The 21,973-nt window shown below is 39.5% G+C and overlaps 2 protein-coding genes across 2 annotated transcripts in view; one reads left to right on the forward strand and one right to left on the reverse strand.

The window, feature by feature from the left end:
• Nucleotides 1-21,973, forward strand: part of Ipo9 (Importin 9) — an 839,375-nt gene that overhangs the window by 745,051 nt on the left and 72,351 nt on the right. The gene's annotated exons all lie outside the window — the stretch shown is intronic.
• The window catches only part of Zyx (lipoma-preferred partner zyxin), a 242,056-nt gene that overhangs the window by 27,780 nt on the left and 192,303 nt on the right, over nucleotides 1-21,973 (reverse strand). The window contains exon 8 of the mRNA XM_067141232.2: nucleotides 17,559-17,737. Coding sequence (XP_066997333.1) covers nucleotides 17,559-17,737 — 179 coding nt within the window. The remainder of the gene's footprint in view (nucleotides 1-17,558; nucleotides 17,738-21,973) is intronic.

Here is a 21,973-nt window from a genome sequence, read left to right on the forward strand (position 1 = left end):
AGGGGAGATAACGAGGAAGAGATAGGAGATTATAAAGTGTACTTGACGGGTGTTAGAAAGGGAAGGGCAGAGTCTGGGGTAGGGCTCTTTATCAGGAATACCACTGCACGCAACATAGTTTCTGTTAGGCACGTAAATGAGCGAATGATATGGGTAGATTTGTCAGTTGGAGGAATTAGGACTAGAATTGTGTCCGTGTATTCACCATGTGAGAGTGCAGATGAGGACGAAGTTGACAAGTTTTATGAAGCATTGAGTGACATCGTGGTCAGGGTCAACAGCAAGGATAGGATAGTGCTAATGGGCGATTTCAATGCGAGAGTTGGGAATAGAACTGAAGGATACGAAAGGGTGATTGGTACATATGGGGGAAGATATGGAAGCTAATGGGAATGGGAAGTGTTTGTGGGACTTCTGTGCTAGTATGGGTTTAGCAGTTACAAATACATTCTTCAAGTATAAGGCTATTTAACGCTACACACGGGGAGGCTAGGGGTACCAGATCCATAATTGACTAAATCTTAACCGACTTCGAATTTAGGAAATCTGTTAGGAATGTACGAGATTTCTGGGGATTTTTCGATGATACAGACCACTATCTCATCTGTAGTGAACTAAGTATCTCTAGGCATAGGGTAGAGAAAGTGAAATCTGTCTGCAAACGAATAAGGGTAGAAAATCTCCAGGATGAGGAAATTAGACAGTAAGCAGGTTCAGGATATAGGAAGTGAATGGGTGGCATACAGGGATACTGTAGTAGAAACAGCAAGGGAATGCCTAGGAACAACTGTGTGTAAAGATGGGAAAAGGCGAACATCTGGGTGGAGTGATGAAGTGAGAGCAGCTTGTAAACGTAAAAAGAAGGCTTATCAGAAACGGCCCCAAACAAGGGCCGAGGCAGACAGGGATTTGTACGTAGATGAAAGAAACAGAGCGAAAGAAATAGTTGTTGAATCCAAAAAGAAGTCGCGGGAGGATTTTGGTAATAACCTGGAAAGGCTAGGTCAAGCAGCAGGGAAACCTTTCTGGACAGTAATAAAGAATCTTATGAAGGGAGGGGAAAAAGGAAATGATGAGTGTTTTGAGTAATTCAGATGAACTCATAATAGATCCCAGGGAATCACTGGAGAGGTGGAGGGAATACTTTGAACATCATCTCAATGTAAAAGAAAATCATCCTGGTGGTGTTGCGAACAGCCAAGCTCATGGGGAGGAGGAAAATTATGGTGGTGAAATTATGCTTGAGGAAGTGGTAAGGATGGCAAATAAACTCCACTGTCATAAAGCAGCAGGCATAGATGAAATTAGACCTGAAATGGTGAAGTATAGTGGGAAGGCAGGGATGAAATGGCTTCATAGAGTAGTAAGATTAGCATGGAGGGTTGGTAAGGTACCTTCAGATTGGGCAAAAGCAGTAACTGCACCTATCTATAAGCAAGGGAACAGGAAGGATTGCAACAACTATCGAGGTATCTCATTGATTAGTATACCAGGCAAAGTATTCACTGGCATCTTGGAAGGGAGGGTGCGATCAGTCGATGAGAGGAAGTTGGATGAAAACTAGTGTGGTTTCAGACCACAGAGAGGCTGTCAGGATCAGATTTTCAGTATGCGCCAGGTAATTGAAAATTGCTACGAGAGGAATAGGCAATTGTGTTTATGTTTCGTAGATCTAGAGAAAGCATATGACAGGGTACCGAGGGAAAAGATGTTTGCTATACTGGGGGACTATGGAATTAATGGTAGATTATTAAAATCAATCAAAGGCATTTATGTTGACAATTGGGCTGCAGTGAGAATCGATGGTAGAATGAGTTCATGGTTCAGGTTACTTACAGGGGTTAGACAAGGCTGTAATCTTTCACCTTTGCTGTTCGTAGTTTACATGGATCATCTGCTGAAAGGTATAAAATGGCAGGGAGGGATTCAGTTATGTGGAAATGTAGTAAGCAGTCTGGCCTATGCTGACGATTTGGTCTTAATGGCAGATTGTGCCGAAAGCCTGCAGTCTAATATCTTGGAACTTGAAAGTAAGTACAATGAGTATGGTATGAAAATTAGCCTCTCAAAGACTAAACTGATGTCAGTAGGTAAGAAATTCAACAGAATTGATGTCAGATTAGTGATACAAAGCTAGAACAGGTTGATAATTTCAAGTATTTAGGTTGTGTGTTCTCCCAGGATGGTAATGTAGTAAGTGAGATAGAATCAAGGTGTCGTAAAGTTAATGCAGTGAGCTCGCAGTTGAGATCAACAGTATTCTGTAAGAAGGAAGTCAGCTCCCAGACGAAACTATCTTTACATCGGTCTGTTTTCAGACCAACTTTGCTTTGCGGGAGCGAAAGCTGGGTGGACTCAGGATATCTCATAAGTTAGAAGTAACAGACATGAAAGTAGCAAGAATGATCGCTGGTACAAATGGGTGGGAACAATGGCAGGAGGGTACTCGGAATGAGGATGTAAAGGCTAATTTAGGCATGAACTCGATGGATGAAGCTGTACGCATAAACCGGCTTCGGTGGTGGGGTCGTGAGACGAATGGAGGAAGATAGGTTACCTGGGAGAATAATGGACTCTGTTATGGAGGGTAAGAGAAGTAGAGGTAGACCTAGACGACGATGGTTAGACTCCGTTTCTAATGATTTAAAGATAAGAGGTATAGAACTAAGTGAGGCCACAACACTAGTTGCAAATCGAGGATTGTGGCGACGTTTAGTAAATTCACAGAGGTTTGCAGACAGAACGCTGAAAGGCATAACAGTCTATAATGATTATGTATGTATGTATGTATGAATAATTACCTAGATATGCACAAATATGTTACATCCTTCAATATTTAAAAATTTGTAATATTACTAACACTATGTAAAATAAAACACAGGTAGAATCACATCAGAACCATAGTTTGCAGACTTTTATATTTGTCAACAAGTAAAGGAATGGAATATGTAACTGCATAAGAATTAGTCGCTAGTGATAACTATAGAAGAATCACACTCTTATCACAAGTGGCAAAAATACAGGGTACTGGAAAGAATATCAGAGAGGAGAATGAGAAGAAAGGTAGAAGGAGGGCTGCAAGAGGAACAATATGGCTCTAGAAGTGGAAGATCTTCAGTGGACCAAATCTTCAGCATGAGGCAATTAATGGAAAAGAATTGGAAATATGGAAAAGATCTGGTCACAACACTGAGAGATCTAACAAAAGCATGCGAGTGTTCTCAGGGAGAAGATATGAGAAACCATGGTCAAAAAGAGACTGGAAACACAAACTGTAGAAATGGTGCGAGCAATGTACAAAAACTCTGTCAGTAGCATACAGACTCAGTTTGGAAAGATAGAATGGTTTAGAAATGAAAATGGACTAAGACAGTGGAGTGTGCTGTCACCTCTTTTGTTTCTAATGGTTATGGACGAAATTGTAAAGGAGACAAAGGAAGCATATGGGAATAGGGAGATGAAGCTATTAATATTTGGAGATATTGTGATCTGGGGAATAAACAGCAAAGTAGTACAAGATGTAATGTTTAATTGGAAGAATAATATGGAGATATCGCGCAAATACACCAAAGAAGCTTTTTGATAATCAAGAGGTTCCGAGGTAGGTACATAAAAATGAGAATCTTAAACCAACTTTTGGGGGAATGTTTTAAAGAACAACATGATGCACTGAACAAGAAATTTGAAAAGTATGGTATGAAAATCAGTGCAGAAAAATGAAAGTCCATGGTGATATCATGAGGAAAAAGACCAGGGAAAGGCAATGTGAAAATTGGTGGTCAAAGCATTGAAACTGTTGGTTTCCAATACCCAGGAAGTGAATTAATGCAGAATAAAAGGCTGGACATGGAGATTAGCAAGAGGGTACAAAAGGGCAATGCATTCTACCAGTGCATAAGAAACCTTGCCTGAAATAAGGAAGTGCCAATGAAGTGTAAAAAGATAATGTATGCACCCATATTGACCTATGCAGCTGAGACCTGGAGAATGACAGGTAGGGAGAAGAGTAGAATTCAAGGCAGCAAAAAATTAAATACCTAAGAAGTATGATAGGGACGACAGATTGAGAAGTAAAGATGTGAGAAAGGAGGTCAGAATGGAAAATCTAAATGAGAGAATTGATCGGAGCAAGATGGAGATGAAGTTTGAGGGAAAGAGAGCGAGAGGGGGGCCTAGTACTTGCTTGATCAATTTGATAGAGAGGAGTACAAGAAGAAGAAACCTGGACTGGGACAAAATGATGGAAGAGAAATGGTGGAGAAGTACCATAAATGCCCCGACCTGGCAGGAACTGGATATGGGGAAAGGAGGAGGATGATGTGATCTGTATTCAGTAATTTAATATGCCTCAAATCATGATTTAAAAATATATATATATTGCCTCTTGTGCATAAGCAGGAGGTGGAAGATATGAAAGATATGTAATTTGGAAGATTACTGGAACAAATATGCAGGAACAATGATGGAAAGGTATTTTTTTTTTTGCTTTACGTTGCACCGACACAGATAGGTCTTATGGCGACAATGGGATAGGAAAGGCCTAGGAGTCGGAAGCGGCCGTGGCCTTAATTACAGTACGGCCCCAGCATTTGCCTGGTGTGAAAATCGAAAACCACAGAAAACCATCTGCAGGGCTGCTGACAGTGGGATTCGAACCTACTATATCTCGGATGCAAGCTCATAGCCGCATGACCCTGATCGCACGGCCAACTCGCCCAGTAAAGATATTCATAATAAGGGATTTAGTCAATGTTAGCTATAAACATTTAAAGTAAAGCTGTAAATAGTAAAGTCAAGTGAGCCGAATCAAGCACTGGTTTACCTAGAAGAATAATCAATTTGGACAAAGAAGCAAAGAGAGCTAGACCCAGGAGATTATGGTAGAAGGTATTTAATGATTTTTATGCAAGAAGCTGACGAGTAGTGTTGTAGCAGATCTACTAATTATGTAACAGATCTACTTTTCCATGTTATTTTAGCACTAAACAGCTGAAAATAAGAAAATGCAATCTTAACTTTTGTCCTCTTAACTCAATTTAAAAAAATTTCAAATGTAATTGGAATGGGGACTATCAACATATTAAAAAAAAAACACAAACACACACACACACAAAAAAAAAACCAAGGTTATTTCCAAGGAATGGTGGTCAAGCAACTGAGATATTTTTAATAGTGGTGATGAAAATTCATTTTACATGAGAAACACATGGACAAGTGGGTGGAATGAGTAACAATGTCTGAGGTATACTTATTGTGAGCATTTCCTTAAGTTCTCCATAAACAGACACTTGCCCAAACATATAGTAAAGCATGTTACAAAAGTAAAAAAAAAAAAAAAAGCATGATGGCACAGTTCTTGATTGAAAAGATCATCAGAACCTGGTGGGTGAGATTACAGGAAACCAACTACAGTCCACTGAGAATAGGAACCAAATCCAAGGGGATCGCAACAGACTGCTTAGCATTTGCCGATGATATTGCTGTTCTCTCAACCGACATAGAAACCGCTAGAGCTCAAATTGAAATTTTAAAGGAAATTGCCGAACAAACTGGTTTGCAGATATCGTTTGAGAAAACAGAAGTAATGACTAACATCAAAGAGGCTCCACCAAAACTCCATACAAAATACGGGGACATCACCCGAGTAGACAAATTCAAATACCTGGGTGAGATCATCATGAAAAATGGACTGGACAAAGAAGCACTTCAGGAGCGAGTACGCAAACTGGAAATAGCATACCAAACATCCCGCACAATCTACAACAAAAAATGCCTTTCCCAAAACACCAAGATACGTCACTATGAAACAGTTCTGAAGCCAGTAGTTCTATATGCAGCCGAAACCCTGTCTCTAAATGCCAACAAAGGACTCCTTGAAGAACTGGAGAAAAGAGAACGCAAAATTGTGAGAGGAATCTTGGGATCAAAGTACAGAAATGGACTCCATCAAAAGAGATCCAACAAGGAAGTCTACAGCAAAATAGAGAAAATTACCGACACAATCAGAAAAAGACGGGCACAATTTTACGGTCATCTGAAAAGAATGGACGGAAGAAAGTTAACTAAAGAAATCTTTCACTTTTTTGATTCAAACCCCAAAACCACAATTCCCTGGTTTAGAAATACCAAAGAAGACCTGCAAATGCTACATATCTCAGCTGAAGACGCCCTTAACAGAGATCTCTTCTGCAAGAAAATATTGACAAACGGGCTAAACCGAGACGAGCAACCGAAGAGAAGACACAGTGCCCCTTGGACAGAGGAGCGTAAGCAGGCCCACTCACAAAGAATGAGGGAAATTTGGGCTCTAAAGAAGGCCAAGTTCAGTGTCAAATGCAACAAGACTTAACGTGGTCCTTGATGGCCCCAGCGAATATATATATATATATATATATATATATAATAATAATAAATACCTTCCTGGCATAGGCTACTGTTATGAGGTCAACTAATGCACATGCTCACCGATTGTGCAGCAGTAAAATAATGCCGCACAGATTCATTTCAAAGGAGACCAATAACAACAATTAATGTGCCTCCTTCACTGAGGTTTCATATCAGTTAATCAGAAGCATTATTCCAAAAATTATTATTTGGGAATATCCTTCAGATCTCTACGAGTGTAAACCTTCACATTAACAAATACTACACAACTTTAACCTGGTAAGGACGGATATTTTATTTCTCACTTAACTGGTTAATTTTATCAAATCTGAAGGTATTCACTGAAGGGAAGCCAAGAAAAACTATTTTCATGTAAAATAGCTCTATGGGTTGTCAATAATAGCCTGGTACCATACAGTACTGCACCCCTCTTGATATGATCAATCTATAGCCTGTTTACGGTCATCTGATCAGGTCAGGAATGGAATTAATGAAGCCCCCATCTAGCGGAGAGGAAAGGAATTGTACCAGCTGCCAAAGCCTGTCGCACTCCTGTGGGGCAATGGTTAATGACTGACAGATGAAATGAAATGATATCTGAGAGTGTTGCTGAAATGAAACAACAGGGAAAACCAGAGTACCCAGAGAAAAATATGTCCCTTGAACCACAGAATCCAGTGATGAGAGACCAGCACGCTGTTACCTGAGCCACGAAAGCTCCCTCTGCACCTCTCTTATGAGAACAAATTTTGCAATGTTTGGTTAATGAGAATGGCCAAATGTGGTGTTTTATCTGGATTTAAAGTAACCTGAAAATGTACTTACAGAAAAATATAGGCACAATTATTTTTTACAGAATTCTACCCATAGACTATTACTTACAACTGTTCATAAAATTAGGCTGCATTTAATGAACTATTACGAGTACGAAGAAACAACGGGAAGACTGTTTCTAGATGACACAAGTATGTTATGTGGTGTCAACTTCAGCAAATGACCTACTTTCCCGTACATAGGATTTTACTCCTTGTCAAAGCAGCATTCAATATCTCTGCGACTGTCTATAGTCACTATAGACTATAGTCCATATCGGGAAGCAGCAGGGATTCCATCTGGAGATCATCCTGGGTCCACGTTGAGAAGACTCTAGTCATTCTATTATTTTTATTTAGGCATTTCACTCGGCACGATATCCCCTTCAAGGGTAACATTGCACTATTTATCACATTCATGGCTGGAAACCATTTCAGTTAGTGTGTGCAACTATCATCCTGTAAGACTGTCTACTAACCACCCCTCCCCCTTTCACCATCCTCTGCAGAGTCCTCATCAGAATGTACAGCCGCATCCACTGGATCAGTGTATATGTCCTCTAGGTCTTTGTCACCCTCTTCCAGTATATGTAAAATTTCCTCCAAAGCGTGGCCAATGGAGAAGGAAACTAATTAATAAGTGCTTGAATTTCTGAACATACCCTAGCTCTCACAATCTATACAGGTCATATTCATACATTTATGAAACCCAAGGCTATTTTAATAATCCACTCCATTTTATAAAAATAAAGAAAAAACAAAACATTGCGAAATGCTGCTTTAGAGGATGTGTGGTATCAAACAAGCATATTTCATCTCTCCTTAGATGAAGCTAATGGGAATAATTTATAGTATTACTCGTATTTCTGACATTCCTTTTCATTAATTATGAACACATTTCACATGTTGAAAAGTTTGTGTACACTTCCTTGTTCAGAGTCAATATGTAAAACTGCCCTCCCCCCCCCCCCACACACACACAGTACCTACTGAATGATCCTTAAAAGTCTGTCTTTCATACAATGTGCATTACTATTATAAATGTACCGGCTGGTACACCTATACGCCGCACATTTGAATTTTCCGCCTTAAAGTACGCCTCTACAGCTGAAACTCTGAACTTTAAAACTGAATTAATTCAACCGTTTATATGAAGATGTCACTGTGTGTATTTCGAATTGTTTTGTTTTTCATTCATCAATAAGTCTGGACATTTTCTTATAGATGTCTCTACCAAAAAAAAACTATGATCACGCACCCTAGATGCAAAGTGAAGGAACTTTTATGAAGAATTTTTGTATTCAGAAGTTTTGGTCTTTACTAAATTTTGTTCTTTCATCTACGGGTTGGCATAATTAATCTTTCTTTCCACCAGTTTTGAACTTATACAATCCCGAATTTCTTTAATTAATTTTGGACCAATAGTGTCCTTCTTCTTCAATTTTAATGTGTAAATTTTGGGCAACCAATAAACGCCTATGGGCGTGTCTTAATTATTCATGAAAGGTCTTGAATCTTCCATGAGGGTTTAAAAACTGCTGATTTTCATGGCTCGTCCCCACTCGTTCAACATCCGTTTAGTGTATGGAAGTATAGCAGGGGGCGGGTAGCGCCTCTTACTTCAGGCAGCAGATCTTCAATAAGGTAATGGCTTTTTAACATCTTTATTTCTTTCTTGCTCAGCAGTTTAACCCCCGGGGAAGGTTCAAAACCTTTTCAAAGTATCCTACCTGTTTAAAAATGTAACTTAGTGCCGACTTATGTAAACATTTTCTTATTACTTTAACTGTAAATCGGGGATAGAGAGTGCTTTACCCTCTCGAGCTCCCCTTCAATTTGGATTTAAGGCGACTACGTTTTCATAACCGATTTTCTTCTCTCCATTAATGTGTTAAATTTTTTTTCTTATACGAGTCACCTCTATAGTATGGGAATAGCTCTTGTGTATCGGCTTAACGCCACTTAGGTTTTAACAAGCTTTCATGTAGGAGTGCAAGTACGCGCCTCCATTCATCTTGACCTTTTTTGGGGGCCATTTAATTAATCTGTTCCTTTTCCACGAAGGCCCAGTAGATAAGGTACTAGATACCCCTGTTTCTTGATAGGTGTGCCTTGAGGTCAATTGATAGTAATGTTGTTGTGGCCTTTAATAGGCTTGAAAGATTGAGAGCGGTCAGCTCTTTATGGTGTTTTGAAAGGTGCCTCTAGGAGGCTTGACATTACTAGGTGGGAGCAAGTGCTCCATGTAATGAGGGGTTTTCTGCCCTTTGGTAATTTGTGGTTGTGAGCTGAGAGCTCAGGGATTGTAAAAGGTGGGGCTTGAAGCCCAGATCATTAATTTGTCTCTAAATCCTTGCTTTTCTGGTCTTGTACCTGATTGACTTGTTAAATCTTGTTGTCTATTGAAAATATAACCTTTATTTAAATTTTAAATTCATCTTTCGGACTTGTAGTTAGACCCATTCCAGCCCGCACCTTCTTTTACCTCTGCTGATCCACCAAAACACGGTAACAAGTGGTAGCAGAGCGTGGTTGAATGGGTCTCAATTTTGCCCCTTTTGACGGCTAAATATTGCTTTTGTTTTGAACTCTAACAATTTTCTCAGTTGCTGGAATTTTTTGATTTTTCTAAATTTGTAAAATCTCTGTCATCACTTCCTGCCCTCGCGATGTCCTCCATCCTGGCTATTTGCGCAAGGAGGAATTAATTTATGAATTAACTATTAGAAATGTTCAATCTGGAGGCACGGTTGCCGCCAATACCACCAAGCTTAAAGATTCTCTTGACTTGCCGATTAGTATCCCCATCTCGGGGGAGAAAGATATTGACGACGCTCTCTCCACGATCACTGATAATGCTACTGAGCTAGCATCTGTAGTTAGTTTTTTTGAAGGGGGTGATCCATCACTTAATCAACTTAAACGTGTGCAAGCTAGATTGTTCCATTTTTACAATAAGGTTACTTAAGTTAAATGACATTCAAGGGAAGGAGGCTAGTGCTGTTCTCGAAAATCTTTCTAAATTGTCCAGTAAGGTTAGCCTATTGTTAACTGGGGCAGTACCCCCCCCAAAACCGACTAACCCACGCTGGTAAACATAGTTAGTGAGGAGCACTCTCCCACGGGTGAAGGAGGTAGAAAATCCGCGGGAACTCAACAAACATCTGCCCCATTAGAAACTGAGTCAGGTCGGCGCACATCCATTCCACCCTTTGTTTTGAATAATGCACCCTCTGAAACAGCTTCTCCGCCGCTTAGGCCTTTACCTACTATGTCACCCGGGTTCAGTAGTTTGCCTCATCCATTAGCTTTTGCTCAGGGGTATTTCTAAGTTTTCGGTTAACCCCACCAGTGATGTTATTTCATTCCTAAGGTTTTTAGTTGAGTTCCAAGATCATGCTCTTGTTTTTTCTCTTCTCCATGTCAAATCCTTCAGATAATTTACCCTTATTCCATTGGTGTCCTCTCAGACAAAATAGTAAGAGCCATTGCTGAACAATCATCTATAGAAGACTTTCACGGCCATCTGTTAGCTAATTTTATTCCGGCTCGAGCTAGGTCATCTCTAATACAGAAGTACTATTATAGAGTACAGCGACTGGATGAAAATCTTGCCGACTTCATCCAAGATATTAAATTTTACACTAGCGTATTTGCTTTACATTTCCCTGAAGATCAAATTGTACAGGCCATTGTGGAAGGAATTTCACCATCTTACAGGTCATACTTGTGTTTTGCGTCGCGTCCGCAATCTTTTGCCGAATTAGAAGCTATGGCTGTCTCCGCCGAGGGAGTTAGATATGCTGACACACTACGTGTGGCGAGGGAGCCCCCTTCTTCTTTAAGTAATCTTCGGCCTCCACCTCGCCGAACCATCGTAACCCGCAAATGTTATGCTTGTGGGTCTGCAGACCATCTCCGCAACAAGTGCCCTTGGATCAAATCCAACAGGGCAAAGAATGGAGCAGGGTCATCTCGAGGCTGCTTTAAATGTGGCGCCTTTTCCCATATTGCCAAGAATTGCCCGAATTCTAATAGCACTCCCTCCTGCTCAACTTCAGGTGCAACTTCCACCAATAATCAAAAGTGACTAGTGGCATCGGCTGAGTCGGCGTGCCCAACTGCTTCAGGCTCAGCCCCGGTTAAATCCGACCAAATCTCAGGAAAATCTCCGTCTTCTAATTTATCTTTTGAAGGTCCCAAAGAATGTCTTAGGATTGCGGCGGATACCCCCGCACCTGTACCATTTCTCAAAATTGAATTGAATAATGAACCGGTAACAGCGCTATTAGATTCTGACAGTGTGTGTTCCATTATTTCGGCTGAATGGTATTCCAAATTAAAATCTGTTTGTAAATTTTCTGATTTTTGTTCGTCTTCGGTTCAATGCATTTCAGCTAACACTTCTCCATTAGAAATTTTAGGTTTTCTGTATGCCAAAATTAGAATTGCTAAATTTACTTGGAAAGTTAAACTGTTTGTGGCTAAGCACTTGTCTTGCCCTATTATATTAGGAGCGGATTTCATGTCTTTATTGATGAAAAAGTCTCTTAATATTGAACTGTAAACAAACTTCACATCTGCGGCGTCCTTCACCACGACTACCCCTCTCATAGTGCGGGAGAGAGGTATCTCAGGGTACTTGAGGGGTCCGGGCTTCCTCGACTGGACTTTGGCAGCGGCGGCTCGTCTTGCCGTTAAAAGTAGCAACATGTACCTGGTATTCTACGGCAAACAAGACACACTAAATCTCGAGTCTAACAAGTTATCAATGAAAAGACTTCGAATTTTTTTTTCTTTTTTCAAAATTCTTCTTCTTCTTCTTCAATATTAAGAGACTTTTTCATCAATTAATGTTCCTTCCATGTACTTCAACAAATCTATCACCAGGGAAGCAAACATTTTCTTCTAGTTGGGTTAAACAAACTTGGACCTTTGTTTTGGAAAATAATTTTATTCAACATTCTTATGTGTCACCCCTTGGAAGGACTTTTGCGGGGGGGAGGTCTGTACCGGTTGGTACACCTATACGCCGCACATTTGAATTTTCCGCCTTGAAGTACGCCTCTACAGCTGAAACTCTGAACTTTAAAACTGAATTAATTCAACCGTTTATATGAAGATGTCACTGTGTGTATTTCGATTTGTTTTGTTTTTCATTCATCAATAAGTCTGGACATTCTCTTATAGATGTCTCTACCAAAAAAAACTATGATCACGCACCCTAGATGCGAAGTGAAGGAAATTTTATGAAGAATTTTTGTATTCAGAAGTTTTGGTCTTTACTAAATTTTGTTCTTTCATCTACGGGTTGGCATAATTAATCTTTCTTTCCACCAGTTTTGAACTTATACAATCCTGAATTTCTTTAATTAATTTTGGACCAATAGTGTCCTTCTTCAATTTTAATGTGTAAATTTTGGGCAACCAATAAACGCCTATGGGTGTGTCTTAATTATTCATGAAAGGTCTTGAATCTTCCATGAGGGTTTAAAAACTGCTGATTTTCATGGCTCGTCCCCACTCGTTCAACATCCGTTTAGTGTATGGAAGTATAGCAGGGGGCGGGTAGCGCCTCTTACTTCGGGCAGCAGATCTTCAATAAGGTAATGGCTTTTTAACATCTTTATTTCTTTCTTGCTCAGCAGTTTAACCCCCGGGGAAGGTTCAAAACCTTTTCAAAGTATCCTACCTGTTTAAAAATGTAACTTAGTGCCGACTTATGTAAACATTTTCTTATTACTTTAACTGTAAATCGGGGATAGAGAGTGCTTTACCCTCTCGAGCTCCCCTTCAATTTGGATTTAAGGCGACTACGTTTTCATAACCGATTTTCTTCTCTCCATTAATGTGTTAAATTTTTTTTCTTATACGAGTCACCTCTATAGTATGGGAATAGCCCTTGTGTATCGGCTTAACGCCACTTAGGTTTTAACAAGCTTTCATGTAGGAGTGCAAATACGCGCCTCCATTCATCTTGACCTTTTTTGGGGGCCATTTAATTAATCGGTTCCTTTTCCACGAAGGCCCAGTAGATACTAGATACTCCTGTTTCTTGATAGGTGTGCCTTGAGGTCAGTTGATAGTAATGTTGTTGTGGCCTTTAATAGGCTTGAAAGATTGAGAGCGGTCAGCTCTTTATGGTGTTTTGAAAGGTGCCTCTAGGAGGCTTGACATTACTAGGTGGGAGCAAGTGCTCCATGTAATGAGGGGTTTTCTGCCCTTTGGTAATTTGTGGTTGTGAGCTGAGAGCTCAGAGATTGTAAAAGGTGGGGCTTGAAGCCCAGATCATTAATTTGTCTTTAAATCCTTGCTTTTCTGGTCTTGTACCTGATCGACTTGTTAAGTTTTCAAATTCTATGTAAACATTTGTTAAATCTTATTGTCTATTGAAAATATAACCTTTATTTAAATTTTAAATTCATCTTTCGGACTTGTAGTTAGACCCATTCCAGCCCGCACCTTCTTTTACCTCTGCTGATCCACCAAAACACGGTAACAATAAATATGGTGACCTTTTCAATAATTAGAATAAAATCTATATTAGTACATGATAGTATGATATGGTAGCACAAGTCCTTCCTGGGTTAAGTTAAGAGTTGTTGAAGAAAACTGTATTTTAGAAAACTGTATTTTACACAGTTGAAGAGGAAAGTTGTCCAATTTGTAAACCATCCCAATTTATTACAGATTTGATGAAAAAACTGGGAATTTTTTTAAGGTTACTAGCTGAAGAACAAAAAATTACTCTCAATCCTATGAGAACATTGTTGGTTAAATAGAAGATGCTGGAATGTAGGAAGAATTTTAAGACTGCTACTTCCTACACTCATTCAATGCAAGGGCCAACTTCTTAATGTGTACAGCAAATACAGGTTAACTTAGCTGAGGTGAACATCATCCGATTAGAAAACAAATAAGGCAGGCGATTGTCAAGAGAAATTCCAATTTAGTATATCATAACACTATCCTGATGAGCTCCATTTCAACACTCAAGACATTCAAAAAGATACCAAAAATCAATCTTCTCTGACAACATTACGAGAGAATCATGACCAGTATGATGAACTGTAATCGTAATTAAAGATAGAAGCCACAGAAGATCAAATTTGAAAAGTATAATGTTCCCCTCAATGGTGTCAATCTATTATTTATTCCATATCTTACCAGGAAAGCAAATCCTATAATATTTTTATAGCCGTGCACTGAACTACCTGCGCTTGCCAGGTGTTAGCACTCAAACTGGAAGTAATCAAAGTAACACTCTTTAACAATTTACCATTACCATTAAGAATCAAACAAAAGATTAACAAGAATGCTGCAGCAGTGTGAAGGAGCATTAGAAAAAGCCACTGTGTTAGAGTGAAGAACATAATTCTGGAAGGAACAGTGAATTACACACTATGATAAGGATTTTAATCTATATTACATCAAACTTGAATGGAAATTAACTTGAAGTATTACTATCGCGAGAATGCATGCTTAGCACAAAATACACACAGCAAAAATACCTGAGCACCTGTGTTGTCATCTGTAGCAGAATTGTGCTGAATGTAGTTGGAATTCAATGTACAAAAGCCAACTGTAGATTGCAGACAAGTAGCAGATTCAAGACTCGAACTCTGGTAACGACCATACAAAGACCTTACAATACAATATAAGAAAAGTTTTGCTGATTTTCAAAAATCAATGCAGACAATAGAACCACTTGCAGATGAACACCATTTTACATCGAAACAAAGGTCTCAACAAGAGGTAACAAATAGTGAAAAAATGAATTATAGTAATGAGAACTGAAAAAAACTTCATGATAAAAATTTAAAGCACTAAAGTTTTGGTACTTTTCTGTCTCTTAGTATCAAAAGATATCATAAGCTTACCAGAAATCCACAACTTCATCAGGAAAAGGAATCAACTCAAGAGATGAGAGCAGTAAATAACCTGAGTAAATAACGAGGTAGAAATGGTCGAGATTAAAACCATAAATGGTTAAGAATAGTGGTAATGATGAGATACTACTGCTTCAAGGAATACTGCCTGTACGCTTATACATTAATGGTATAACCTTACTCCTTCTCTCCTTTTGATACTGAAAGTAGAGATTTATACACTGATGTTCATAACAATCAGAACACCTAAAGACTATGAAATAGAAAGTTTGTATACATAGGACATGTGCATTAGTATGTTCTCAAGAAATGATTAGTATTTGAACCATGTCCAGGTTCAAGTTCCACATCGATATCTAGGTGCACCACAAGCGACTGGTAAAATGTGCCTGCGGCTCCCATTGTCGCTATAAACCGAAGGTAATGGATCAGTGTGATTTGAGCAAACGTGAAGGATGCCTCGCAGACGTATGCAAGAACCGAACCGTCAAATGAGTGAATTTGAAAGAGGGTGCATTATTTTCATGAGAGAACGTGATGCATCCATCCAGAAAATTGCTGCTCGTGTGGGACGAAATGTATCGGCAGAGCAACAGTTATGTACAGAAATAGTTCATAGAACGCTGTAGAACACGATGAGATGGGTCTGGCTGTACCACCCAGCCCCCCCCCAGAAGATCGTCACCTCATCCGAATGGCATTGCAGGACAGATCTGCGTCCTCCTCGGCTCTGGCACAACAGTGGAACGGTGTAACACATTGTACACTACCAGGAGTGACAGTCCGTCAGTTTACTGGGTTACCGGCGCATCGTCCACTTCTCCGTATAAAATGCAAGTTCACTTTTCCACACAGTCCCCAAGAGACTGTAAACATTTCCGGACCGGTCAACCAACTTTTCGATTCCGGATGTGTAGAAATCACCTCCAGCGCCATGTAACCACCTGGAGACAGCTGCTTTCACCTCCTCATCGTTTTGGAATCGTCGTCCACCGAGATCCTTTTTCAGCTTACCGAACACATGATGATCGCATGGCACTAAGTCTGGACTATATGGAGGATGCTGCCATACCTCCCACTTAAATCGCTGCAGCAGTTCAGACGTTTGGCGGGCCGTGTGAGGGGTTGTATTATCATGCAATAAAAATCACACTGGTGCTCAATTTTCTCAGACGCTATTCTTTAATTGTCTTTGGCAATTGATTTGTTTGACAATACGAAGCCGAGTTGACTGTCATGCTTTTCGGCATAAATTCCATGTGCACCACACCCTCCATGTCAAAGAACACTGTCGTCATTACCTTTCCTGCTGAAGGTTGAGCCTTGGCCTCCTTTTGTGGTGGTGGTGTGGTGTGCACCCATTCCATCGATGTTCTCCTTGTTTTGGGGGTGAAGGGGTCGACCCAAGTTTCATCCCCTGTGACAATTCCCTGCAGAAACTCGTTGCCCTCCACAGAACATCGTTGCAAAAATGCCAGTGACAATTGGAAACTTTTGTCTCTTGTGAAAAACTGTGAGCAGACGTGGGACCAATCTTTGACACAGTTTACGGAATTCAAGGTTCTGGTGATCAATGGAGAACACACTGCCATACAAAATGTTCAACATGTTGGCAATTTCCTGCAGTGTTATGCAACGATGCTCACTAATGATCCCACCTACACAGTCAACATTTGCAACGGTACTGGACGTTGCGGGCCTGACTTCGTGATATTCGTCACGAGATCTGTGCGTCCGGCGTCAAACTGCTTACACCACTTTACAATATCTAGGCGAGAAATTGCACGCTCACCATATACAGCAGGGATTTCACAATGAATATCTGTGCAATTGAGCCGTTTAGCCCATAGAAATCTGATCGCTGCACGCATCTCCAATTTGGAGTGAACATCCAGTTGACGCGCCATTGAACCCAGCCCGCTCTGCACACATGATACGATGGGATACCAAACAAACATTCCTATCAGATGTGTCAGCCGTTACTGTAGCTTGCTCCGCATTGGCCACGGTCACAACACACAGCGTGCACTCGCGGTGAGCTTGTGTAACTTACTTTTTGATTCACCCTCATAAATTCTTTAGGATCAAATTACAACATTGCATACAACTATGTTTCTTAAAATCGAGGATCTATTTTTCACTATTTAATATTTTATACATTACCGTACATGTTCATAATGGTATGACCAAAGTTTCACTTACTTAAATTTCACTTATTTATGTTCATATCATTACAAACTGATAAGAGTGCCATGATCACAAGCAAAGCAACCACATAAAAGCCTTTGGTAATGAATTTCGAAGCTATAATTACAACTGTGATATAAAATCGCAACTCAAATTCAAACTCAATACTGCAGTATCAGAACACACGAGTATAAAATGTTTAGCTAAATTATACTGTAGTAAGGCTTCTACACAATTTATCCCAACACTTAAGATATTAGCAAAAATTAGGAGAGAAATTGCTCACCTGTGGAAATCTTCAATGCAATGTATCTGATTTGTGGCATCTACAGTGAAAGGAATACCATCCAAACTTTTGCCACACACAATACAAGAAAAGCACTGAGGATGGTAAGGTTTCCCCGTAGCCCTCAGAATACGGTCAAGAATGGGTTTCATACACACAGAACACTTCTCCAAGGTATTCTACAAGCACACAAAATTAAGAATATCACCATTACTTGTGATGTTCAATCTTCAAACAATTAAATTACAAATATTTAAAAAGACATGTTCCCATAGTGGTTCATCATCAGTACAGCCACCATGAAGGAGAAAAATAAATATTCTAAGATTTGGAGTAGACATTGCTCTGAAAGTATTAATAAGTAGCAAGGAAAAGAAATGAAAAGTGATATGGAGAGGACCATGTTTGCAAAAGTAGCTTTCTTATTTTTTTTATCGTCGCACCGACACAGATAGGTCTCATGGCAATGATGGGATAGGAAAGGGTTAAAAGGGCTAGGAGTGAGGAAAAAGAGACTGTGGCCTCAATTAAGGTACAGACACAGCATTTACCTGGTGTGAAAATGGGAAACCATCTTCAGGGCTGCCGACATTGCGGATCGAACCCACTATCTCCCGAACGCAAGCTGATAGCTACGTGACACAAGCCGCTCAGCCACTTGCTTGGTGTCTGCTGAAGTACAGCATAAAATATATATACCGTACTTACGCGAATAATGCCCGCATATTTTAAAAAAAAATTTGAGGCACGAAATTGGGGTGAGGGTTTTATTTGCGCCAATGTTGGCATATTTTTTTCAACATCAGCCTTTATAAAGTTTGGGTGTGGGGATTGGTGGCAGGGATTATTCGCATAAATACGGTATACGGACTATATATCAGCTTTTTTCACAATACCCCAAAACCACCCCGTTTACTCAAATTACAAAATGAGTAGCTAAGATTCTAACACCCCCTACACTTAACTTAAATATCAAATCAGGTTCATTTTATACCAAAAGATTGTACATCACTGCAGTGGAATGCAATGATCACCACCACCACTACCAATTCTCATTTACAAGGTAAGGCCATGTAGGGGCAACTATGGTTCCTCTCCATTCCTTTTTTCTTCTACATTTCCACCACTCCTTATATAACTCTGTTTCAATCCAGATTCCAGTGCTTTATGCTGTTTTGGACAAAGTCCATCTATCCAAGTCTTGGCTGTCTTTAGCCCTTCTTTCTCTAAATTTGCCTATCCATGGTCTGTTTTGGCATTCTTTGATCAATCATTCTTTTAACATGTCCAAACTAAACCTTCTTTTCTCTATTTTATCATTTAATTATTACACATACATTTCTATCTGTAATTTCTCATTCCTCACTTTGCCTCTTCGTGTTTTCTGCACCATACTTCTCAAGCAATTCATTCCTGCCACCTGCATTTGGCTCTCACCTCTTTCTGTCATCAACCAAGTTTCTGCTCCATATGTTATGGGTATGTAACTCAGTAGACACTCTGCTATCCAGTTTAATGTTGCAGAAAGTCAAGCTGGATAACAAAAAAAACGGATAGGCTGCTGGAGATCTCTAAATACTCTCTTCTAACCTCAGCCATACTATTAAAAACACCATTTCTCATATTAAAACCCTATTTTATTAATATTTTCTGACTTCTTACGTAGTATATGCTACTTGTGTTTGTTATGTATGCACGTACTGTACTGCAAGTTTCAAAAATTATTACAGAAAACAGAACAATCTGCATTGTACAGCACATATGAATAACACTTTTAAAATAAATAAAACACTAACAGAAAACATAGGCCTACTTGTTACAAAAATTATTTAAACATATTTGTTACACACATGTGAAAAGGCAGGCCTAACATGAAAGTTGAAACTTACAGGCTTGAGGTTTAAAAAAAGTCTGATAGATGAGTACTTCCTCACTTTAGCCCTCTTCCATTATGCTATATCCCTCAATTTATGCAAGCAGATGATATCAGCTGGCGTTGCTTCCTCCTGCTCACTATTGTACTGCAGCACTGCCTGAATAGCTTCGAACCCTTCTGAATGTGGGATGAGATTTTTCCTGTCATCTAAGCGCTCCTCCTACTTTTCTGTTACTTCCCTCTGCATCACCATTTTCACAATATCATTGTCAGTTAATTCGTCAACTTCATCATTTGCCGTACATTCTGTAATGTCCTCTGCATCGACATTCTCACAGCCTGGTACATTTTTTAGCAACGAAAGATCATCATCGTTTCGATCTTTGACTTTGGTTTTGCATATGGATTCAAAATTAAAATCCCCACCTTCATGATCAAAAAGAATTTTCCAAGACCTTTCAAGTGATATGTTCGGAATCTCTTCCCATGCTTCGGCCAACCACCTTATGACAGTCAATAAGTCAATCCTCATCAGAACGGTTACACATTCTTCATTATTATCAACTGTTGATATCAATGGACTGAGAAAACATCGGCAATACTTTCTCTTTAGAATTTCAGGGATGCCCTGATCCATCGGCTGACAAAGAGCAGTCACATTTGGTGATAAAAAAAATAATGCTTTGATATTTCCACCTGTGAGTTTGTCACTGGCAGGATGCAAAGGCTCGTTATCAAGAAGCAGCACAGCTTTTCTCGGCAAATTGTTGTCTTTGAGATATTTCTCTACAGCTGATACGAATTCATTTTGGAACCTCGTTTTAAAGATTTCTGAATTCATCCATGCTTTCTTTTGATGTGTGTAATATAGGGGCAGTGATTCCTGATTTTTCAGGTTTTTGAAAGTTCTAGGTTTCCATGATTTCCCTATTAATGTAACCGTAAGCTTGTAGTTACTGGTTGCATTGCTGCAAGCCAAGATGGTGCCTCATTCCTTACTTTTCTTGTGTCTGGGTGCCGCACCTTCTCTTTTTGAAGCAAGAGTTTTGTCGGGAGCATCTTGTAAATTAAACCACTCTCACTGCAGTTGTACAACTGTTCTCCAGAAATTCCCTCCTCATCAATTAACTTTGAAAGATAGTCTTTAAACAATGGCACAGCCTCATCGTCGGCGGATAAAGCCTTTCCATTAATGGTAATCTGGAGAATACCAAATTATATTTTTTTCTTCTTTTCCAATGATCCAAGCATCTATCACTGGCAGTAGAATTCTGAATCTTCTCCTATTTGTCGCTGAAATTGCAATGCTTTTTCCTGCAATACCGGCCCAGTAACGGGAAAGCCTTTTCCTCTTAAGTGTTCATGGCACAAAAATAATGCTTCCTCAACTTCTCTATGCTTGCTTACCTTTCAACATCGTTTACTTTACTTTCATTCCATTTCCATTACCTTGGGCAGCATACCACTCTTCAATTTCTGCTCAATTTTTCTTCCAGTCTCTAACTGTATTTTCTCCTACCCCAAACTCCAAAGCAATAGTTTTGGCTGTTACCCCAGAATCTAGTCGCCTTATAGCATGAAGTTTCCCATCCATAGTCACTAAAACTTTTTTCATTTATCACCCACTTTTAAATCTTCAACTAAAACACAATGGAGCACACAAAACAATAATTTACCAACGTACACACTTTGGACATCCAATAAACAACTGACAAAACAAAGAACACAGTTGCGAACAGAGCTGCTCTCTACGTATGTTCATTGTTGTTTGGGAGCGCTGAAAGAGGGCTTCTGTGTCTCATTTGTTCAAGAATCTTTTCTAATAATTTATTCAGTACACACATATTAACAACACTGCACTGTACCTTATAATTGTGACTCCACGTGTGCCAGAAGCACAAGCATAAAACATTTTGAAAGACCACATGGGGTTCTAGCAGGAGCCCACACGCTAATGCTTTGGAAAAGTATTGTACTGTATTACAGTACTAAGTAGGCTGGATAGTATGGGGGCCGGAGAGTCACGAGCCAGATTGCCGACAGTCTACTGCACATCTTAAATATAGTTTATTTTGCTTTAATTGGCACTTCCTTATCTCTTAAATTCTGTACACTGTGATGAAAGCACTTTCGAGCTTCAATCCTTTTGCTAATCTCAACATCCAGTCTTGCAATCTGCATTAGTGGAGCTCAAACCCCCTGACATTTGAGGGATATCTGCTGATATAGCACTGGTAGAAACAAAAATCACATTCCTATGCCAAGTGGTTTGAGTTTCATAAGTTTGCATGAAAACAGCAATAAACAATTTCTAGGATTATGCAAAGGTTATTGCTGCCTCAAAATTCATCCAGCAATAAAGGCAAAAAGGAAATGACTGAAATATTATTCTGTGGTTTTCCATTTCAACTCCAGAAAAATGGTGTGACGAAAGTTTTCCCAAATCCACAGCTGTTTAATTTGAAATTATAGCACTAATCACAGCTGTTTAATTTGAAATTATAGCACTAACTGATTGGCACAAATTCCTCTTTATGTA

This window comes from Anabrus simplex, chromosome 2 (assembly GCF_040414725.1).
Source record: "Anabrus simplex isolate iqAnaSimp1 chromosome 2, ASM4041472v1, whole genome shotgun sequence".
NCBI classification, from domain to species: Eukaryota; Metazoa; Arthropoda; class Insecta; order Orthoptera; family Tettigoniidae; genus Anabrus; species Anabrus simplex.